Source organism: Rhinatrema bivittatum, chromosome 7 (assembly GCF_901001135.1).
Source record: "Rhinatrema bivittatum chromosome 7, aRhiBiv1.1, whole genome shotgun sequence".
Lineage (NCBI taxonomy): Eukaryota > Metazoa > Chordata > Amphibia > Gymnophiona > Rhinatrematidae > Rhinatrema > Rhinatrema bivittatum.
This window is the reverse complement of record NC_042621.1, coordinates 220,258,637-220,282,522: the sequence shown is the minus strand read 5'-3', so window position 1 is coordinate 220,282,522 and position 23,886 is coordinate 220,258,637. Positions and strand designations below refer to the sequence as shown.

The following is a 23,886-nucleotide window of genomic DNA, read 5'->3' as shown; positions in this document are numbered from 1 at the left end:
ACTCAACCAACTTGAAAGACACAGCTTTGCAGTGTTGTGTGGACCCCGCAAAAACCATTTCCAAGGGAATAAATACACACTAACTCTTCAAACATATCTGCTGAAGAATTGCTATTATACCATAGGCAGCTTAAAGGTAAATTTCAAAATCCCAATGCATGCATAAATTAGAGGATGTGCATGCCCACCGAACTTTAAAAGCCACTGAGATGCATGCATATCTCCAACACATCTCGCTCGAACTGAAAAGGGGGCAGAATCTGGATGGGCATCGATGTTTCGGGCCAGGGCCAAGAGATGTGTATGCAAATATTTATGCACCTTGCCCGCCTCAAGTGCTACATAAGTTTACTTCTGCTATGGAGGAGGTGCAAGTTAAAAAAACAAAAACAAAAAAAAAGCCTAGTCATTAGTGAGGGGTTTTAGGGTCTAGGGTAACTGAGGGGAGAATAGGCTATTAAACTAGGGGGATTTGGAGGACCCAGCTCTTAACTGGGCAAATTGGTGGGTGAATGGTTAAACTGGCAAGGGCATGCGCACGTACCCCTTTTAAATACCCCGACTTATGTGGTAGAAGCAGGATTTGTGCACCTATTATAACCCGTATGCATATGTGCGAGCAAGTTAAAAAATGGCCACATCCCTGGTTGTGCACAAGTTATGAAATGGCTGTGGGCCTGGGTGTGCGCTGGCGGATATGTGCTAATGTGCACCATGTGCTGGTTTGAAAGTTACCATTCTTTTGTATAAGTTGGAAGTAACTTTTTAATTACATGTTTCATATTTATAGGTCTTGTTTGTGTCTTTTGGGCCCTATTGATGTTTGTATGGTTTATGATTTATGTTTGGCCTAAAAACTGAATGCAATAATTTTGATAATTTTTCACTTATTAGAATGTTTTCCATATTGTTAATATAAATGATTTAATGATATTAAAATTTATACATTTATATTCAGATTCAAATTTTAATTATTTCTATCACCCCATTTCAAAAACACCACAACATCACCACCACCACCACAAAGGCAAATAGAAATGTCTTTAAGAAGAAAAACAATTCAGCTCAAAACAACTGAGTCTATAGATTACCACATAGAGCCTAATTTGCTAAGCTTTTTTTCTTCATGAATACCTATTAATTGGGTATGAGAGCCATAAGAATGAGAAAAGATCTACAAATATAAAAAATGTTTGAGCAATTGCAAGGCGATAAAAGAAAGCAAAATTGCTTACCTGTAACAAATGTTCTCTGTAACCAATCAACCATACAAATAGGAAGTCATTCTACAGCACCAAGACGAGAAAGGTCCCTCTGAGCTCAGAAAACCCAAAAAGGTTTTTGATCATCTATGGCTTTTCCTGCATAGCCGCCACCATGCAAGTCTTCTCACTTTGTAGCAAGCTAATCTTCAATTCTAATGGTATAAGGATGGGATTGTGTGATTGATTTGTCCTGATATCTACAGAGAATACCTGTTAGAGGTCAACAACTTCACTTTCTCCATGCAGCTGAGGGTCATGTCTTGCAGCTTTTACAAAGAGTTACATATGTATTATACCATATATATTTGACGAGTAGTTATTCTGGATTTTAACATAGCTGATTGGAAAACCTTCTTTGCCAAGGTGTCTAGTAACGTGGCATTTTTTCCTGGAAGGAACACTGTTTTTCAAAGCTGCATTTTTTAATGACTAGGCCATGGTGGAGCTTTGTATTTGAGATCTAATTTCCTTGCTACTGACAATGTAAATGAGGGTGTCTGCTACATCCTTGTTTGGAGTTCCTGTACTACTCTGAACCAGAATAGTAACAACTTGTTTTGGGGCTTGGATATATAACAAATATATCTTTCCTTGGTTCTGATTCCTACTGTAAAATAAATGGAATTGCTTTTGCCTTTTTTTTTTTTTTTTTTTTTTAACAAAAGCAGTATACAACATATCATCCAGTAGATGTGCACTTCTGGGAAGTTGTAGAGAGGGGTCCAATGGAAGACCTTTGGATTCATCAACGTCAGAATGGTAGGAAAGATGTATATGATGATTATGATTGCTTCTTTGAGGCAAACAACACTATAGATGAGTATTCTGAAGTTGCTCTACCTTTAGTGGAAAAGGAACCCTGAAAAATAGGGGTCAATTTTAAAACCCACGCATACGCATCCATGTGCACACAGTTCCTGGTGCACGCACATGGATGCGGCTATTTTATAACATGCACGCGTTATAAAATACGATATCAGTGCCCACATGCATGGGCGGGGTGGGACAGCACCATTAAGGCACTGTCCCGTTGCCACGTGTGCTGGGAACAAAGGACATGCACAACTTGCTGCTGCTCCGGAGAGCAGGTAAGTTGCAGAACAGAAGAAAAAAAGGTTAGGGGGGTTTTAGGGGTCGGGGAAGATAGTGGAAAAGGAAGAAGAGACAAAAATCAAAACGTGTCTTTTTGCACAAGCAGAAAATAAAAATTTGACTGAGATCTGCGCATGTTTGGAAAACATTATTTTGCTTTTTGAGCTCCGAGAGAGAATTTTCCATTTCAGCACCAACTGATGACACCCCACTTGGAGTATAAAAATAACCGTCTGAAAAAAAGAGACCTTCAAGCCCATTATAGGCAGCACTTTATAAGCACTTTATAGGCAGTGCTGTAGCTTAAGAACCTTGTGCGCTCTATTGAAACAATGGGAAGCACTGCAACTCTACTGATTTGACTCCTAATGCCAAGTCAGCATTAACGACCATTCTGCCTTTGCATATCATTCCTGACAGTTCAGTGTATGCACCTATCAAAGATGTGCCCTGTGCTACTGCATTATAAAATTAAAATTAAGCATTATATATGCTTAATTTTAATAATTGAAAATACCTGTAATAAAATTCAGTTACGACACAGTAAATGTATTAAGAAACTTCAGAGTTTTCTTTCAGGAGCTGACATGAACTAAATAATGACATACTATTGGCAATTTATTTCAACACCTGAGAGAGATTTCATAATCACTGCATTCTGATAAGTGACTGAGGGATATTTCCATTGGTTCTATTGGTAGCAAGTCAGGCCGCATTTTTTTAGATTGCAAATAAACAACTTTATGTACCGTTTATAATGACATTACACACAGTATATTGGTCATACATATTATGCATTCTGATGCAGAAACTGCTTTTTTCATCATAAACTTATAGGAAACTATATTTAGAGATAAAATTTAATTTAAAGCATATTTTTTTCACTCCCTGTTTTCACCCAAACACTTGAACAAGTATACCTGATGCATTACTACATTCAATAGGCAGGTAAAATAAGCATTATTTCAGCTAAGATGTCAAATTTGTACTTAAATGCAAGCTGTTTTGACACATATTCTAACTTTTGTCATAACATTTAATGTATATAAACTTGTTTTTAAATATAACCATAGAAAGAACACTAATGGTCAAATAATGACATAAATAAATAGAAAATACAAAAATTGAATTCCTTATGTAACGTAGTTGTCTCATAATTCCAAAGATAATTTTTCTTTTCAGAGTACAAAATTATTTTTAGAAATTATCAGGTCAATTTTAAAAGTTTTGCTCACACAAAAATGCCCACATACATGTGGGCTGCATGCGAGCAATGTGGATGTAAAATAGCCACAGAATCTGCGCGTATGTACCCATACATGCATAAGGAATAAGGGGGAGGAAAAAGGGTGGGGCATGGGCATTTTGGGGGCGGAGCCAAGACTTAAGCACGTAACTCTGAATTTTAAAACTGAAACCTGCATACACTATATATCCACATAACTACTGCTGCTCCTGATGAGGAGTTTTAGGCCTTATAGTATAGGGTGACGGGTCCGGGTCAACTGGGGGATGTGTAGGATGAAGAACTAGAGAGGTCTGAAAGTCCTTGCTATTAATTAGACAAACTGATGGACTGATCACAAAACTGGGAATGTGTCTTGCATGAGCATGCTTTGAAATTCGCTGACATATGCATGGAAAAGCTGCCAAATTCCTATGGAAGACACACGTGCACTAGCTGTGCTCGAGTAACTTCTTAAAATTAGGAACATACTTATGTGCATTCAGTGTATTTTAAAAAATATCAGGTGAATTTTAAAAGCCCTAGACGCGCCAAAGCCAGGAGATACACTCATGTATCGGCCCAGTACGTACTGCACGGATTTTAAGAGGCACCTGGGTATGTGTGTATCTCCCGGTACTTGAATAAAAATTTGTTTCCCTAAAAGGAGTGGGGAATGGGCATGGTCTGGGCATGAGCATTCCAGGAAATATGAATGAAAGCAGGATATGAATGACATGTAAGAAATGAAATAAAAAAAACATTAGGCTAGTCAGTAGGGTTTAAAGGATCGGGGCAAATAGGGTAAAAGGGAGGTAAGTTAGCTAGGGGGTCCTTTACTGGGTGAAATAGGTAATTGCATTGGCATGCATATCTACTAAAATCCCCCCTCCCCCCTTACATGATTGAAGTGGCATTTGCACACCCATGCACGCGACAATGTAAAATCATACGCACATGTACGCGCGTACAACCAATTTTATACAGGCTTACATATAGGCATGTATGTTATAAAATTGCTGCGTCCATATGCATGAGCCGGCAAACACACGCACATGTGGTCCCATGCACGGGTCTTAAAATTAACCTTTATGCTTATAAGTGCATTCACGATTAAAAATTCTAACGTATCCTTGCTCACGCACAGATATGTGCATGTATCAGCGCATGTGCGCTCATTTTAAAATTGACCTCACATGTTACAGAACTAGGCGAATTGACAACTATGCTGACAATTTTGTAACATCAACATGCAGAATAATAGTTAACTAGAGATCCCTAATGGAAATTTGAAAGTATCAACTTTATAAACAAATGCTTCTAAAATCTGTTAATCTGCAAAAACATAACCTACAGCATCTAAAATTTCAATTTTTAATTTGTAAAAATAAATGTTTAGTCATAAATATAACTATAAAAGTCCTATTTTTCATTACTTATTTACACGTTTCTTTAAAACAATTTCTTAGTGACACAAACATTTAAGAAAGTGAAATAAACAGACAAAAAACTGCTACTGGCTTCCATGTGAAATAATGACAAGCTTCATAAAAATAGGGTAGCTATTAAAAATATTGCTACCTTTTGCAGTAACTAAAGATAACCTGTCATTAGCTTTAGCAAACCAAGAAATACATAATTCCCTTTACTTTTTAAAATATTTTTCCTATTTTAAATTCCCTCCAAACTCACTTAGACCAGTAATTGCACTGACAGTCCTCAGCTGGGGGCCACGCACCAGAGTGCCTTCCAGGGCTCCTCAATCATGGGCCCTATATTTGGCCACTAGCTGTCACTATTGTATAATGATTATGACTCCCTCCACCCCTGTGGCTATTTAACCCTTCCAATAAGAACAGCAGTGAACATCAGTAAAACAGTTACTATATTTTACCATGATTTCTTCAAATAGTTTGTATGACACAGGATAAACATTTTCTAGACTATCAATTCATAGATTGCTTTAGGAGAACTGAGGTACTCAAAAAACCTCACTAAATATGAGGTCAACACATTTTGGGGCAACTAATTTCAGCCAGAAAAAAAACAAAATATTTTTAGGTTACTTTACAGGGCTTGCAAGTCTTTGTCATGGGATTAGCTGGGGTTTTTAAACAATGTGAATTCCATTTCCCTAGACAGTCCCCACACTAGCCCAGTTTCTAGTGACACCAATCCCATGCCTTCTAGTATCATCAATGGCCATAGGCCCCACCTCCCACCCCCGCTCTGAGACACTACAGAATGTAGCATGCATGTTTCCAAGGAGCTGCATGTCTAACCACGGCACTGCTGTGAAACACATGATATAAGAAGATACATGAAGCTTGAAGCTGACGTATGGAGAAAATCCGCATCTCGGACGTCTATGTCTGTTCAAGTGTTTATGATTAATAAAAATGTTTTACACTAAATTACCCAGAAAGCAGCAAGGCACGAGGAAGCTCTCCCAGACTGCCTGAAACAGGGTACCTCAGCAAATGTGCTATCAGGGATAACCTGCTGGCAAAGGTGCAAACATGTCTTCTGCAGCGGGGGAGGAGAGGGAACTACTTGGGAGTTACCCATCCACCAAGTAGGATCAGTGATCTCAACTCTATAGAACGATACATTATTACCATATATTTCCTAAAAATATGCTCTGCCATAAAGCATGCTGTGCTGCTAGGTATGGCCTTTATGTTTGAAGTGACAGGAAGTTACCAACATTATAAACTGGACAGCAGGGATGTTATATTTGATGCCCCCAATCACCTACCTGCAGCCTGCCAGCACAGCATGTTACACAGCAAGGCTGTGTGCACAAAAGTCGCTGTTAGATAATAAGTTAAAATGTTTTACTTCTACTGGGCTGGAGAAGGGACGGGGGGAGGTAAAAGGGCTATCCCTCCCCTCAGGTAGGAATTGCCTCATTTGTTACATTTATATCCACCCTCTCCCGGCCCTCTTTCCAGCTTTGGAGAATGACAGACATTTACAATAGAGCAGTGGTTGGGATCACAGCAGTGCCATAAATCAGTGTTGTAAAGCAGACTGCGCTGGCAGGCTTGGGTGCATGTCTGAGGTCACAAGAGGTTACACTAAGAGACCAAACAGACACTAGGAACCTCAGACCTGGAATATATGGTAAAAGATGTCATTATTCCTACTGGATAGAAGAGGATGAGGAATAGATGGGACAAAACAGAGCAACAAGAAGCTTTTCAGAGGTAGGTACAAAATGCTTATCAACCTTGGAGAGGGTGGGGGGATTTCGGATTTTATAAAGTGGGGAAAGTGGATGGATCTTACTGGGGATAATCAAAAATCATAGCTGTGGGCTGAGAACATGTAAATGAGGGGTAAGGGTTAGTAGATGTCCACATGTCTCCCACACTAACAACCTCACATGCTAGAAAACAGGAGAGCTATTTTGCATTTGAAAAAAAAAAAAAAAGAAAAACCTTATGAAAAATCATCTATTCTAAACTGGCGGAACGTGCTTCTTGGGCCAGGGCAGGTGAGGGAGGAAGGGGGTGGGGGGTGGAGCTGCAGCTGTGGATCGCTTGGTTACGATGCTCCATTCATTCATTATCTATAACAAAGTGAATCCAAATGCAAACTTCTCTAAATTTCAGACTTTTGCCCATGAAATCATAGAGGTGGCAGTTTTGTAAATCATTATTTTGCTTACAGGTCTGCAGGCACTTTGCACCCATGAGCCTGAAAGTGAATTTTTAAAAGGGAAACTCCCTATGAAGTTTCTCTTGGAAAATCTGGGGCCATCTGGTGAAATCCCTGTGCTTTGCCTTTCCCATCAGCAGTCCCCTGTGAAACAGGGCAGATAGCTTTACCCTCCAAGGGGAGGAAGGCAAGTTTTAACTGACAGTTTTTACTTGGGTAACTAAAATCATTTGAAAATTGTCCTCTCTCTGACACCGTGTGAATCAGTTTCACAGAGGGCGTGTCTTGCCCTTCAGATAGCAGGATAACTTTGAAACATAGGGCCTCATTTTCCAATATCGCATTGGTAACGCATTAGGGGGCGAGAGAGAGAGAGAGAGAGAGAGAGAGAGAGAGAGAGAGAGAGAGAGAGAGAGAGAGAGAGAGAGAGAGAGAGAGAGAGAGACTTACTATAGTGCCTGTGCCCTAGACAGGTATTTTAATCCCTATGGGAGGGCCACCTACTAACTCGGGGTGGGGATTAGGTATCAGCGTCGGGGGTTGGGGGCCACTTTCGCATTCCACATGAGACGTACGGACAGAACAGTTGTCTCTGGTGAAGATTTGCTGGCCGTCGGAGTGAGGAAACTCACTCCAAGAGGAGATTTGGGCAACGTTCTCTCCACCTAGCTTGCTGGACACTCTACCTGGGCAACAACAAGCTAGGTGGAGAGAACGTTGCCCAAATCTCCTCTTGGAGTGAGTTTCCTCACTCCGACGGCCAGCAAATCTTCACCAGAGACCACTGTTCTTTCCATAGGTCTCATGTGGAATGCGATAACGGCCGTTATCGCGATTTGCGAATTTATCGCACGCGGTAAACTCCGTTGAAATTGAGGCCCATAGTGATATTAAAAAATAGCTGGTTAGGTTTCAAAGTTAGCCAGACAACTTTATTTGGGGATATTCAGCAAGACATTTATCTTGCTGAATATCCAGGATAACTTAACTGGCTAACATTAGCTGGATAAGTTATCCATTTGAGGCTGTTTTGAATACTGGCCACAAGTATGTTTTAGGAATACTTGAAAATAACAAGTGATTTATGTTTGTTTTTATGGAATATGATTGAGAGACTAGAAAATTACTTATTTGTGTTATATAATGCTGCTTTATGTATTTTATGGTAGTTTGATAGGTTACAATAAACAAAGGTTTATGTAGATTTGTTCTCTTTTCCTACTAATTATTTTTTTATTGTGCCTCCAAAGAGCACAAAATGTGAAAATAATCTGGTCTGTGAGGTGCACTGTTTCCCAACTAAGGGGTCAGTTTTAAAAGGCGTGCTCACGCATCCATGTGCGTGTGGTTCCTGGCGCACGCACATGTTATAAAATATTGTAACTCCTGTTACGTACTGAAGTGCCGGGCCCAAAGAAAAGGGTGAGCCGGGGAGATAAAAAATGTGGGGATAGTTAGGATAGGTTTAGGAGGCGGGGAGGAGAGGGGAAGAGGGAGGAAGGATAGGGTTAGGGGTAGAAAAGTTCCCTCCCAGTCCATTCCTTAATTGGAGCGGACTGGGAAGGAACTGGGGGAAGCCCAATTGCGTTGCCACGCATATTTTTCTAAAATTGCCCCCCTCCTCGCATGCGGAGCAGGCCACCCGCCCACATATGCCACGCGGCGACGCAATCGGGCCTCCCCCAGTTCCCTCCCAGTCCGCTCCAATTAAGGAATGGACTGGGAGGGAACTTTTCTACCGCTAACCCTACCCTTCCTCCCTCTTCCCCACCTCCTAAACCTATCCTAACTATCCCCACATTGTGGCTTTGCAAATCTTCTCTAAGGAGGTTAACATTACGTTAGTAACTGTCACTATCAAATGAACAGCTTGGACTTTGATATACCCTCCAAGGTCTACCCCGTAAAGAAGTTAACAATTAGAAATGCAATCGCCTGGGCAATTAGAGATTAACAGAAAACATAAATCCTGGTGGACTTTAAAGGTTTTGCCTGCTACACAGGTCTCATTTATCTTGCAATTCAGTGTAGATTCTCCCTTATATATGCAACAATAAGGAAATATGTTGGAAGGTTGATTAACTTATTATGGTGGAAGTCTAATACCACTTTAGACAGAAATTTAGGATGAGTGTAAAGTGAATATGTCTCTTAAGACTTGAAGCTCACTGACCCTTGGGGAAAAATGTTGCCATAAAAAATACAAATTTCCAGTTCAAATGCTTGAGCTTACAAGAACTGAGAGGCTCAAAGATTTTCTTCAGCTAAGCTAAACCCATGATATCTGATGCAGGATCCTTTTTGTAAGGCTGGGCTGGGCCGGGCTGAACTTAGTTTCTTTCTCTGAAATATATAGAAAGTAGCTAGTTAAGACATTTTTGTATGGGAAAAGAAAAGGGATCTAGAGGTTGCCCTCACACTAAAGGCTAACTTCCTCCATTTAAAACCACAAACCTGTCAGGTAGAAATAGTCTTGAAACATGGGCTCAAACTTAAGTACTTATCTATAACCTCGCAGCATCAAAATCATGAGAGCTAGGGAATGGATTTTGGGATGGAAGAGTACATTAGTGATGAGTGATCAAGCTTGTAGAGGATCCCAGGCTAATGTTTTTTTGTGATGGACGTTTTCAGGAGAAGAGAACCACAGCCATTTTGACCAACACGGCACTATGATGATCACAGATCCTCTGGCTCATCTGGATTTTCTAAGGTCTTGGTTATCAGGGGTAGGGGAGGATTAGCATATCGGAGGTCTTTCCTCAAAAAACTGAACATCTCTGTTGTTAATTGCCTTCTAATCTCTTCCTGGGGCAGAAAATTGGTACCTTCCAGTTCAAGACTGTCACAAACAAATTTATCTGGGATTTGGATTTAATTATTTGCCTTTCAAAACCTGTGCTCAAGGCATGTTACAATTCAGGTACAGTAAGAGGTTCACTGTCCCATAGGACTTACAACCTAACGGGTAGATTTTAAAAGGGCCGTGTGTGCGCCCATAAATGCGCATATCTCCCCGCACACAAAGATACGTGTTATTTATAAAGTATACACACAAGTTATAAAATACTCTTCACGCACGTATGTCTGCAGCTTTATCGCATATTTTGAGAGAGAGACTCTTTATAAGGCTCAGCCTGACACTCAATATATGGACCATTGTAAGGGGTCACTTTGATTCGGGGTGAGTTTTCAGGAGGTGGGATGGGTTAGGGGGGATGTTGTTATAGACACATTAAGAGGTAGTTATTGTAAAATTGACCTTATAAGCGATGAAAATTCTAACAAGAGGAGTTGATTTGTACACTGCAATCTCCGCTAGCTGCATTGTACAAATCAACTTCTTTTCATCGTTTATAAAGACTAAAATTCTTTAGATGTCAGTTTTACAATGAATACCTCTGAATGTGTCTATAAAAACACCTTCCAAAAACTCACCCTGAATCAAAGTGCCCCCTTACAATGGTCCATATATTGAGTGTTTCTCTCTCATGTTCACCGAACTCTTATATCTACTGAGGAGCTGCAGCAAAGTTACATGCATAATATATGCGCACTGGCTGAGGAAAATTAGGGATTACGCGTGCCAGTGATGGGCCCGCCTCTGGAACGCCCATGCCCTGCCCCTTTTCTGGGCGCATTTACATTAATGAACAATCGTGCTTCCAGGCTATTTAAAATTTGCGAAGCTCCCGCATGTCCCAAGCACATATGTGGCCATTTTTTTGTACGCAAGGCTTTTAAAATCTACCTCTAAGTTGGTACTTGAGGAAATGGAAGGTGAAGTATCTTGCCCAAGGTCACAGGAAGCATCATTGGGAGAAACAGGATGTGAACCTTGGCTTCCCTGGTTCTCAGCTTGCTACTGTAACCATTAGGCCAACTCCTTCACTTGAGTAGATCTCACTTAAAAAAACCAAAACAACTTGTTTGATAACACTTGAGTCATGGATCACTGTTGGGAGTCCAGCATATCTCAATTCAGTTTCTCTGCCAGGGCATTTTCCATTCCTGCTAAGTAAGTGGTAATTAGGTTTATACCATGAGAAAATAACTGTCCGGTTTCATGATTTAAACATTTTCCAACATAGGGGTTTAGAGCCCATCCTCCTCTACTTGTTCAAGGAGTGAATGATTAACTGATTGTTGGTCACTGGTTTTGAAGGTCTTTAGAACATTTAGAATAACCCTCACCACCAGGAAGTGTGCAAAGTTCCTACAGGTGAGTACTGTAATCAAAGTTGGATGCATCCACATTTTATACAATTTGATGATCTGAAATTTTGATGAGAATTCTTTTAGATTGTAATAGGTAAAGCAACAGGTTAGTGAGACCCATGGTTTATCCATGACCTAGATGCAGTTTTGTAGCTTGTGTATACCAAGAGATCACTGAAATTAATATTCAAGAGGTTGCATCATTTGAAGGAATACTATGGGAGAGGCTTGTACTGTTGCAGCAATGAGATCTAACATTCTCAATGTGGATCATGCTGATATCTGTTGCTTTTGAATTTATCTTCCCTGATGAAATCCCAATTTCTTTGTCTGTCTGATCAAGAAGATAGCTCTATGATGATTTCTTTCAGAGTCCCAATAAATACTAACTGGCATGATGGGTGAAGATGGACTTGGCAAAACTGATCACTTGATACAAAGAAGTACAAAAAGTCAGAGATGGCCTGAGAGATGCTCTTTCAATTGCAATCAAAATCAAAACTGTGGCAGTTGGTCCAGTGTTGAATGGGTCCCCATTCAAATTTTCTGGAAAGATCCACAGACATTTCTCCAATGACAGGTGACAGATCAGATGATTTGTATCTCTCCACTGAGACTGCTTTTAAGAGAAACTCTGCTTCACAGTTTTTATGTAAAAAAAAAGTGCATGAAACTATTTTTACATGTACTTCTTCACTGGGTGTAATTCATATATAATAGACTCTAATGAATCTAGCACTAAATGCATTATTATTATATGAAAGTTAATCTGTTCTACTGTTTGCAACATAAATGCAAAGGTTTAAAATAGCAGACAGGCACAGTAACCAAACGAAAGAGCTTGAAGGCACAATAAGAGTAGAAAGTGCTACATAACCCAGAATGTAGTTCTTTTTGTTTTTTGTTTTTTTAGTCTTTTCTTCAATTATCATTCTATGCCAAAACCTTCTGCATTAGATATTGCAATTGTCAGTTTCTGTTTCAACTCCTTCTTGCTTTTGTACGTTGGCAGGCAAAGCTGGTTGAAGCAAGTATGTGCAATTGGTAACCTACAAAACAAATAACAGAGAAGTTACAAATGGAGGAGTATAGATTTTCTAACACACCAAATTATGCTACCAATGGAGATTGATCTCAAGTGGATCACATACTGCCTTGGCTCTGACACTGAGCCTTGACATACCCATCCAGGGTCAGAACTACTATGAAACTGTGAGAGTGGTCCTGGACTTAAGAAGGGTGCTGAAGGACAAAAGGACTTTGGTCTCCAGCCTTTTCTTACATAGATTTTCATTATTTACAGAAAAAGAAAACCATATGTGGTCTGCTTATCTCAGCAATTTGACTCTCTCAAAAAGTTAGGGAAGTCAGATTTATAAAGCTGAATTTTCAAAAGTTGGGCATGTAAAAATCAGCAGATACACATGTAAATAGCACATACTCATGCATATGCTTTTTAAGAAACCTACAACATACAGATGAAAGTAAGGGTGCAAGAGTAAATCTACACATGTAAAAGAGGGCAGGTCTAGAGACATTCTCAGGTGGGGCCAATATTTACGTGTGTAAGGTTTGTTTTTTTTTTTTTTATATAAAAGATTTATAGGTGTAGACTTGGCTGCTTACTCAAGAGTATTTACATTTGCTCTTTATCTAGAGTAAGTGATCATAAATGTATTAAAAATGAATTATTTGGTGAGGGGTCTGGGTGAAATATGGGTAGTTGATGCTGAAGAGTTAGGAGGATCTTGGTGACTTGCAGATGGACTGGGAGAACTGGCAGATTAATTAGTAACACTGGTAATTTCAATGCCACGCGCATGTTAGAAAATCTCACGATTTATATGCATAAAACCCAACATACAAGGGATAAATGCATGTAAAATCTCCACGCATATATTTTTAAAGTTAGAAGTAAAAATACGTGGGTATAATAGTTGCGCACCACATAACCGGATAAATTCCAAAATATCTGGCTAAGAAACATAGAAATGATGGCAGAAGAAGACCAAATGGCCCATCCAGTCTGCCCAGCAAGTTTTCACACTTATTTTTCTCATACTTATCTGTTACCCTTGGCCCTTATTGGTAACTTTTTGGTTCCAATTTCCTTCCCCCCTGCCATTGATGCAGAGAGCAGTGCTGGAGCCGCATCAAAGTAAAGTATCTAACTTAATTGATTCGGGGTAGTAACCACCGCAATAAGCAAGCTACTCCCACTCTTTTTTGTTTACCCAGCCTATGCAATTCAGTCCTTGTTGGTTGTTGTCTGAATATAAATCCTCTTTTCTTCATTCTCCCCTGCCATTGAAGCAGTGAGCTGCGCTGGAAATGTATTCCAAGTGAAGTATCAGGCTTATTTGGTTTGGGGTAGTAACCACTGCAACAAGCAAGCTACTCCCCCGCTTATTTGTGAATGCAAATCCTTTTTTCCACATTTTTTCTTGCCGTTGAAGCTTAGAGCAATGTTGGAGTCACATTAACCATGTATGAGTTTATTGAATAAGGGTATTTAATCACAAGGTAGTAGCCATCATTCCCACAAGCCACCCCCATACCTCTTCTCCTCATTCACATCCTCTAGATTTTATGGATCCACAATGTTTATCCCATGCCCCTTTGAAATCCGTCACAGTTTTGGTGTACACCACAGGGCGTTCCAGGCGTCTACTACCCTCTCCATGAAGAAATACTTCCTGATAGGGATGTGAATCGTTTTTTGATGATTTAAAATATCGTCCGATATATTTTAAATCGTCAAAAATCGTTAGGGCCACGATACAATACCAATTCCCCTGATTTATCGTCAAAAAATCGTAAATCGGGGGAAGGGGGAGGGCAGGAAAACCGGCACACTAAAACACCCTAAAACCCACCCCCGACCCTTTAAATTAAATCCCCCACCCTCCCGAACCTCCCCCCCAATGCCTTAAATTACCTGGGGGTCCAGCGGCAGTCCGGAACGGCCTCCTGCAATTGAATCGTGTTGTCTTCAGCTGGCGCCATTCTGCGCCGCCATTTTGCAAAATGGCGGCGCAAAATGGCGGCGGCCATAGACCAACACGATTCGACTGCAGGAGGTTGTTCCGGACCCCCGCTGGACTTTTGGCAAGTCTTGTGGGGGTCAGGAGGCCCCCCCAAGCTGGCCAAAAGTCCCTGGGGGTCCAGCGGGGGTCCGGGAGCGATTTCCTGCCCCGAATCGTTTTCCGTACGGAAAATGGCGCCGGCAGGAGATCGACTGCAGGAGGTCGTTCAGCGGGGGTTCCGGACCCCGGAACACGATTCAATTGCAGGAGGCCGTTCCGGACCGCCGCTGGTCCCCCAGGTAATTTAAGGCATTTGGGGGGGGGGTTCGGGAGGGTGGGGGATTTAATTTAAAGGGTCGGGGGTGGGTTTTAGGGTGTTTGTGTGCCGGTTTTCCTGCCCTCCCCCTTCCCCCGATTTAGCTACGGACCGCCGCTGGACCCCCAGGTAATTTAAGGCATTTGGGGGGGGGGGGGGTTCGGGAGGGTGGGGGATTTAATTTAAAGGGTTGGGGGTGGGTTTTAGGGTGTTTGTGTGCCGGTTTTCCTGCCCTCCCCCTTCCCCCGATTTAGCTACGGACCGCCGCTGGACCCCCAGGTAATTTAAGGCATTTTGGGGGGGGGGGTTCGGGAGGGTGGGGGATTTAATTTAAAGGGTTGGGGGTGGGTTTTAGGGGGTTTTAGTGTGCCGGTTCACGATTTTAACGATTTTCACGATACTCTAAACACCCAAACGGCGACGATACAATTCCCTCCCCCTCCCAGCCGAAATTGATCGTTAAGACGATCGAGGACACGATTCACATCTCTACTTCCTGACATTGGTTCTGAGTCTTCCTCCCTGGAGTTTTAAATCGTGACCCCTGGTTCTGCTGATTTTTTTCTGATGGAAAAAGTTTGTCATTGACTTTGGATCATTAAAACCTTTCAAGTATCTGAAAGTCTGTATTATATCACCCCTGCTCCTCCTCTCCTCCAGGGTATACATGTTTAGGTTCTTCAATCTCTCCTCATAAGTCATTTGATGAAGACCTTCAACCTTTTTGGTTGCCCTTCTCTGGACCGCCTCCATCCTGTCTCTGTCCCTTTGGATATGTGGTCTCCAGAACTGAGCACAGTACTCCAGGTGAGGCCTCAGCAAGGACCTGTACAAGGGGATAATCACTTCCTTTTTCTTACTTGATATTCCTCTCTCTATGCAGCCCAGCATTCTTCTGACTTTAGCTATCGCCTTGTCATACTGTTTTGCTGACTTCAGATCATTAGACACTATCACCCCAAGATCTCTCTCCTGCTCCGTGCACATCAGCCCTTTCCCCCCCCTCGAATACATTTACTTCGGATTTCCACACTCCATATGCATGACTCTGCACTTCTTGGCATTGAATCTCAGCTGCCATATCTTCAACCAGTCTTCCAGCTTCCTTAAATCCCATCTCATTCTCGCCACTCTTTCCGGCGTGTCCACTCTGTTGCAGATCTTAGTATCATCCACAAAAAGACAAACCTTACCTTCTATCCCTTCTGCGATATCACTCACAAAGATATTGAACAGGACCAGTCCCAACACCGAGTCTTGCAGCACTCCGCTCACAACTGCTCTCTCTTCCGAGTAAGTTCCATTTACCATCACACATTGTCTTCTGTCCTTCAACCAGTTTGCTATCCAGGCCACCACCTTGGCACTCACTCCCAAGCTTCTCATTTTATTCACAAGCCTCCTGTGCGGGACCATATCAAAAGCTTTGCTAAAATCCAAGTAGATGACATCGAGCACGCTTCCTTGATCCAATTCCTTAGTCACCCAATCAAAAAAGTTGATCAGATTCGTCTGACAGCACCTACCCTTGGTGAAACCATGCTGCCTCTGGTCCAGCAATTCTGCTGCTTGTAGATAATTCACTATTCTTTCCTTCAGCAGTGATTCCAATACTTTTCCCACCACCGAGGTGAGGCTAACTGGCCTGTAGTTTCCAGCCTCCTCTCTGCTCCCACGTTTGTGTAGAGGGACCACCGCCGCTCTTCTCCAATCACTCGGCACCGCTCTCGTTTCCAGGGATCTATTGAACAGGTCACGCAGCGGAGCTGCCAGCATATCTCTGAGCTCCCTCGGTATCCTGGGATGAACCTCATTAGGCCCCATGGCTTTGTCCACTTTCAGTTTTCTTAGCTCTTTCCATACATTCTCTTCTGTGAATGGAGTTTCATCCATTCCATTCCCCTCCAGTTTCTTGTTTACTAGTGATGGTCCTTCTCTGGGGGTCTTCTTTAGTGAACACTGAACTGAAGAATTCATTTAATATTTCTGCCATTTCTTCATCTATTTCCACCCATTGATTCTTTTCACCTTTCAATTTCACTATACCACTTTGGACTTTTCTCTTATGTATCTGAAAAAATGTTTTGTCACTTCGCTTTACCTCTTTGGCAATCCTGGATAAATTCTGACTTATCCAGCTTGGCAGAGGCTTTGCTGCTTCTTATCTCGCTAAATTCCATCTTGTCCAGCTAAATAGTGATTTTGTGCTAATTATTTGGATAAGTCTTTAAAGTGCTACTTATATGGATAAGTCGCATAGCTGTTTAAGTATGAAAAGTGCTGTTTATCTGGCAAAGAAGGAGATTCATTAAGCCTTAATAGTTTATCTCAGGAGGGGGCCATATATCGCAGGAGTGATATTTATATCACTCCTATATCTTTATATCCTATATATCCTATATCTTTAGCTCTTTATATCTTTATTTCCTATATATCCTATATCTTTAGCTCTTTAGCCAAGCTTTTCCAGAACTTTGATTATTTTTTACCTCCAGTTATCAAGATTTTCTCACCATCGCAATCCCTTCTGCAGATCACATTTATCTTAGACAATTACGCCTTATTTTATGATTTGGTTTCTCAAAGAGACTATACAATTTTCTCAATGTTATTTTTCGAACCTGTTTTCCATGTTTTCCAAGTTCTATAACCTTGTTATATGTACCGCCTCTTGGCATAATTTTTATGTTTCAATGTAAACCGATGTGATCTGTATTTTAATACAGGAACACCGGTATATAAAAATCTAAAAATAAATAAATAAATAAATAAATATTTGGCCTCTCCCCAACAAAATAAAGTGGCAGTGTCGCAACATTGTTATGTCTTGCAGTAAAAATCCGTGAGTCAAAATAATATGGCAGGGACCATAGCAAAGCGCGATGGAGGCATACATCGGCCAGGGTTGCCATTGCTTAAAGGTTTAGCGTCTCAAAATATTCTCTCCCCCAAGGTGAAAAGTCATCCCGTGGGTTGATGGCAACCTCCACCTGTACCCCCGCTTTAGAGAGGTGGCACTGGTCCCCTGAATTAAAAAATTAAAATCAATGCTACACGAGCGGTAACGATCAACTTTCCCTCCAAGGATTGACTATGTGTGTGCAAATTGTTTTCATGTGAGCAACAATTTTTTTAAATCAACAATTTTTGAGCACTAGTATTAGCATTGCATTTCTGTATTATAGCACAAAGGAAATAAGCAAGTGAGTGACCATGTAAAAACCTGCAAGCGACACTCTAAAATGTATGAGTGATCATTCACGTGCTCAGCTTAGAGGGAACTATGGTGACGATCTACTTCCTTCCCCACAAAACTCAAAAAATGGGCCCCTATGTCATAGCCCCACCCTCTCAAACACCCACTTTCCAGAAAAATTGACCCAAGTGGTCTGTTGGGGGTGGGTGGCACAGTTTTCCAAAATGGCACTGACTGGCCTTTGCCCCTAAAAGGCCAGTCGGCGCCATTTTGGACAATGGCTAGGGGGAGTCCCAGGCTCTCCACTGTTCACTGATATTTTTAAAGGTAAAGAGGGTCAGGGGCATCCAGGCTGGGGCCATTAGTCTACCAGGGTATTTTCAGGGGTTTGGGAGGAGAGGGGAATTCTACCTGCCTTTACATTTAATGGTTAGGTGGGGCAGCTCTTGGGGGTGGAGGAGTGCATAAAGGAGGGGTTCAGCTATTGGACTGGGGGGGGGTTGGAATTGAACGAGGAGAACTTTGGGCAGATTATTTCCGAACAGCAAAATTTATCTATTTGCATACTTTTTTTTTTTTTTTTTGCGGGGCTGCCTCAAATGGTAGTCCTGGGATGGGCAGGAGATCTAGTTAGATCCCTGGTGGCTATTTGTCAAATTTGGGGGGGTCAGGGTCATGTTGAGGCACATGCCCTTTACTTCTAGCATGGGAGCATCAGGACCCATGTTAGGGTCTTGGTGCTCCAGAAGTAGAATACAGTTTTCCAAAAAGCTGTAGATAAAATAAGTAAGCTGTGTTATTTTATTTACATAGATTTTACTATGCATTAGCTGCTTTGCATTGCTGTGTGCATGCTAAGCAGCTGATTTTAATAGGACTGGCTTTTATGCAAATACAACATACGATATTGTGACTATCACACAATATTGCCGCAAAAGAGCTATATCACGATATGTGCTGTCTAACACGCGTTATAGCCCTATTTTGGCTTGATATATCTACCTATGAGTTAGCAAAGCTTCTAGAAAAGATTGTTTTAGTTCAATTAACTAAATTTCATGATGATCATGAGGTGATGAGTCCCCATCAGACTGGATTCCATCACAAACACAGTACAGAGAGTATATCAAATTCAGTTTTAGATGTATTGATGCATTAACTAGTTCAGGGTAGTTGCAGTCTTTTTGAACCTGTCTTCAGCTTATGACCTGATTAATCAAAATTTTTTTAGTTAGGTTGTTACAATTGGGAATTGGAGGCACTAAATACAGTTGGTTTACATCTTACTCTTTAGAAAGAAAGCAACAGGTTATGATTGCTTGGGAATTTTCTACCTGGCTTACATTAAAGGCTGCAGTACTTCAGTGCTACTTTATTTACAGCCACTTTCCCAACTCTTGGTCAAGTTTTGTATTTTTTATAAAATATATGCAGGCGATATACAGCTATTTTTCTCTGTATAGGTGGATATGAAGGGTTTCCTTGCTTGGATTGAAAAGGGTCTATTAGAAATTCAAGTCTGGTTTAGAGAAAATCAGCTAATTTTGAATTTAACCAAGACTGAAGCTTTATGAGTTTTTCGTAAACTAAATATTAGAAGTTACTGTTGAGCTAAAAATCCAGAGACCTGGATTTTCAGCCTGATTGCTCCCTGAATTTTAATGCTCAAATTAGGTTAGTACTAAAGTTTGGTTTTTTAATGTTAGACTTATGTCATCTGAAATATGGTGGGGCCAGTGTAATAAGCTGTGCCTAAGCTGCTGTGGGTTTTTGTGCATACTTGTGCTGGTTTTTCCCATGCTAGTTTTACGTGTGTATGTAATAAAGAGGTAGGAAACATGTATGCATAAACCCGCTTAAAAACCAACGGCTGGCTTTGCATGAGTTCATGCAAATGGCATGCAAAGGAAGGAATTAACTATTCACGGACTATATAGGGAGCTGCACATCGGTTGGTGCAGGTTTTTATAAGCAGGGTTTTTTATCACCTGGGTCAGGGCAGGAGTTAAGTTAAAGTACATGTCTAGAAACTGGTTTACTCCATTGCTGGCATTAGTGTGGTTGTGTATCCGTGCAGCTTTGAGGTAATCATGGATTACCTTCACTTTTTCTAGATGCTAAGGTACATTTTGTGATTTAGCTGAAAAAATCTCTGCTGCATTACCTGTGTTTACTGGCAATCGCCAGTACAACTGCCACATGATCAGAGAAGGAACATGAAGGGATTAGACGTGGCTCTACCCACCTTCAGTCCCATATTTGGACCACTAACGTCTTCACTGTTTTATGAAAGGGGAAGCTTTCGCCCCGTGAATCACTCGCAGGTTACCACACTAATGCGGGTTTTAGCACAGGTTTCTACGCAGCCTATTGCATAAGGCCTTGACCACATGTATTTGCATGCATTTTTGCGCTTTTTACTTCAGCGTGGATTTTCTTCACGCATCTCATTTGCATGCACGGCCTTTATTACATCATGCGGAAGCGCCTGCTTTAGCTGTGTGCGCTAAAAAAATACGTGCAGAGAACTAGCACCGATTTTACTACAGGACTTATTACAATGAAACAGACTTTTGTTTTAACAGCAATAGATAACTGCAATGGTTTTGTTAGTCGGCCTGCCAAACTGTCAGACTTGTGCACTACAGGTTTTACAAAACTTTGCGGCAAGGTTAGTGGAGGGTGGAGATTGTGAGATCATGTGACCCTATGTTGAAGCAGTTACACTGGTTGTTTATTAGGCAGTGTATAAGGTTTAAATTATCTTTGTTTTTTAAAGCTTTAAACAAGACTGTTCCTCGGGCCGATACAGTAAAGTGCGCTCCGGTGGAGTGCACTGTTAGCCTGGGTTTGGACACGCGTTTTCAACGCGCTAGCTTTACCCCTTATACAGTAAAAGGGGCGAAAATGTGCGCCCAACACCCCCCCGAAACTAATAGCGCCTGCATCATGCAAATGCATGTTGATGGCCCTATCAGTTATTCCCGCGCGATACAGAAAGTAAAATGTGCAGCCAAGCCACACATTTTAATTTCGGCCAGCACCGGGGAAGGGTATAGAAAAGTAGAAAAAACTGCTTTTCTGTACACTCTCCGACTTAATATCATAGCGATATTAAGTCGGAGGCTCCAAAATTAAAAAAAAAAAAAAAATTTAAATCAGCTGGCGGCCCGCAGGTCGGAAGACGGACGCTCAATTTAGCCAGCGTCCGTTTTCCGAACCCGTAGCTGTCAGCAGGCTCGAGAACCGACGCCGGCAAGATTGAGCATCGGTTATCAAACCCCCTGACAGTCACCTGTTTTTAACTTGGGCCCTAATTTGCAAGTTCTTCCCCCCTGAATCGCGCGCACAGGAGAGCGGGTGCTCGCCCGTGACTTTTACTGAATCAGCCTGTTACAGAGCTTCTCACTGTCCATATGCCTTCCTCCCATTTGCAATCAAGATAAGTCTTATTATTAGATGTTTGGCATTTTCCATTATTGGACCCCAGATGTGGAATAATCTGCCTAAAACATTGCAAAATATGAATGATTATAACTTTTTCGTAAGCAGTGGAAATTTTGGCTGTCTCAGGAAGCTTTTGGTTAAAGTTTTGTGCAGATTTATTTTCAATTTATTTTAACTTTGTTACTTTTTATATATTTTATTATTGCTGCTATTTTATTTAAATTGTTTTTAGTTATGTTTTTTTATTTTTGTTGATTGTTCTGTTTCATGTACAGATGATTTTAATGTTGCTATATAATCCACCTGGAACAGGTTTGGCTTAGGGGGAATAGAAATAAGAACATAAGAACATGCTAAACCGGGTCAGTCCAAGGGTCCATCAAACTCAGCATCTTGTTTCCAACAGTGGACAATCCAGGCAATAAGAACCTGGCATGTACCCAAAAATTAAGTCTATCCCATAGCAGTAGCTATTTTCTAAGTCAACTTAATTAATAGCAGGCAATGGACTTCTCTTCCAAGAACTTATCCAATCCTTTTTTAAACCAAGCTACACTAACTGCACTAACCACATCCCCTGGCAACAAATTCCAGACTTTAATTGTGCGTTGAGTGAAAAAGACTTTCTTTGATTAGTTTTAAATGTGCCACATGCTAACTTCATGGACTGCCCCCTAGTCCTTCTATTATCCGAAAGAGTAAATAACTGATTCACATTAACCCATTCTAGACCTCTCATGATTTTAAACACCTCTATCATATCCCCCCTCAGCTGTCTTTTCTCCAAGCCGAACAGTCCTAATCTCTTTAGTCTTTCCTCATAGGGGAGCTGTTCCATCCCCTTTATCATTTTGGTCACCCTTCTCTGTACCTTCTGCATCACAACTATATCTTTTTTGAGATGCAGTGACCAGAATTGTACACAGTATTCAAGGTGCGGTCTCACCATGGAGCAATACAGAGACATTATGACATTTTGCGTTTTATTTACCATTCCCTTTCTAATAATTCCCAACATTCTGTTTGCTTTTTTGACTGCCGCAGCACATTGAACTGACAATTTCAATGTGTTGTATCCACTATGACGCCTAGATCTCTTTCTTGGGTGGTAGCTTCTAATATGGAACCTAACATTGTGTAACTATAGCAAGGGTTATTTTTCCCTATATACATCACATTGCACTTATCCACATTAAATTTCATCTGCCATTTGGATGCCCAGTTTTCCAGTCTCACAAGGTCTTACTGCAATTTATCACAATCAACTTGTGATTTAACTACTCTGAATAATTTTGTACATTTGCAAATTTGATTACCTCACTCATCGTATTTCTTACCAGATCATTTATAAATATATTGAATAGTACGGGTCCCAATACAGATCCCTGAGTCACTCCACTGCCCACTGCTCTAGACTCAGAAAATTGTCCATTTCATCCTACTCTCTGTTTCCTGTCTTTTAGCCAGTTTGTTAGTATGAGAAAAAAAAAAGTGCGAAGCTTGCTGGGCAGACTGGATGGGCCGTTTGGTCTTCTTCTGCCGTCATTTCTATGTTTTTATGTAATCCACAAAAGGACATCACCACCTATCCCATGACTTTTTACTTTTCCTAGAAGCCTCTCATGAGGAACTTTGTCACATGCCTTCTGAAAATCCATATACACTACATCTACCAGTTCACCTTTATCTACATGTTTATTAACCCCTTCAATAAAGTGAAGCAGATTTGTGAGGCAAGACTTGCCTTGGGTAAAGCCATGCTGACTTTGTTCCATTAAACCATGTCTTTCTAGATGTTCTGTGATTTTCATATTTAGAACACTTTCCACTACATTTCCCTGGCACTGAAGTCAGGCTAACTGGTCTGTAGTTTCCTGGATCGCTCCTGGAGCCCTTTTTAAATATTGGGGTTATATTAGCCACTCTCCAGTCTTCAGGTACAATGGATGATTTTAATGATAGGCTACAAATTTTTACTAATAGATCTGAAATTTCATTGTTGAGTTCCTTCAGAACACTTGGGTGTACACCATTCGGTCCAGGTGATTTACTAGTCTTCAGTTTGTCAATCAGGCCTACCACATTTTCTAGGTTCACCGTGATTTGGTTCAGTCCATCTGAATCATTACCCATTAAAACCTTCTCTGGAACAGGTATCTCCCCTACATCCTCTTCAGTAAACACCGAAGCAAAGAAATCGTTTAATCTTTCCACGATGGCCTTATCTTCTCTAAGTGCCCCTTAAACCTCTCGATCATCTAATGGTCTAACTGATTCCCTCACAGGCTTTCTGCTTTGGATATATTTTAAAAAGATTTTACTGTGAGTTTTTGCCTTTGTGGCCAACTTCTTTTCAAATTCTCTCTTAGCCTATCTTATCAATGTTTTATATTTAACTTGCCAACGCTTATGCTTTATCCTATTTTCTTCTGTTGGAT

The 23,886-nt window shown here is 41.0% G+C and overlaps 1 protein-coding gene and 1 long non-coding RNA gene across 5 annotated transcripts in view; one reads left to right on the top strand and one right to left on the bottom strand.

Annotated features, from left to right (window-relative positions):
• Nucleotides 1-6,531: 6,531 nt before the first annotated feature.
• Nucleotides 6,532-23,886, top strand: part of LOC115095747 — a 49,443-nt gene continuing 32,088 nt past the window's right edge. Inside the window, exons 1-2 of the long non-coding RNA XR_003857858.1 lie at nucleotides 6,532-6,791; nucleotides 11,835-12,043. This is a non-coding gene — a long non-coding RNA (uncharacterized LOC115095747). The remainder of the gene's footprint in view (nucleotides 6,792-11,834; nucleotides 12,044-23,886) is intronic.
• Nucleotides 12,039-23,886, bottom strand: part of HECTD2 (HECT domain E3 ubiquitin protein ligase 2) — a 231,251-nt gene continuing 219,403 nt past the window's right edge. For all 4 annotated transcript variants that reach the window (XM_029609862.1, XM_029609861.1, XM_029609864.1 and 1 more), the window contains one exon: nucleotides 12,039-12,512. In XM_029609862.1, coding sequence (XP_029465722.1) covers nucleotides 12,392-12,512 — 121 coding nt within the window. In that variant the 3' untranslated portion in view covers nucleotides 12,039-12,391. The remainder of the gene's footprint in view (nucleotides 12,513-23,886) is intronic.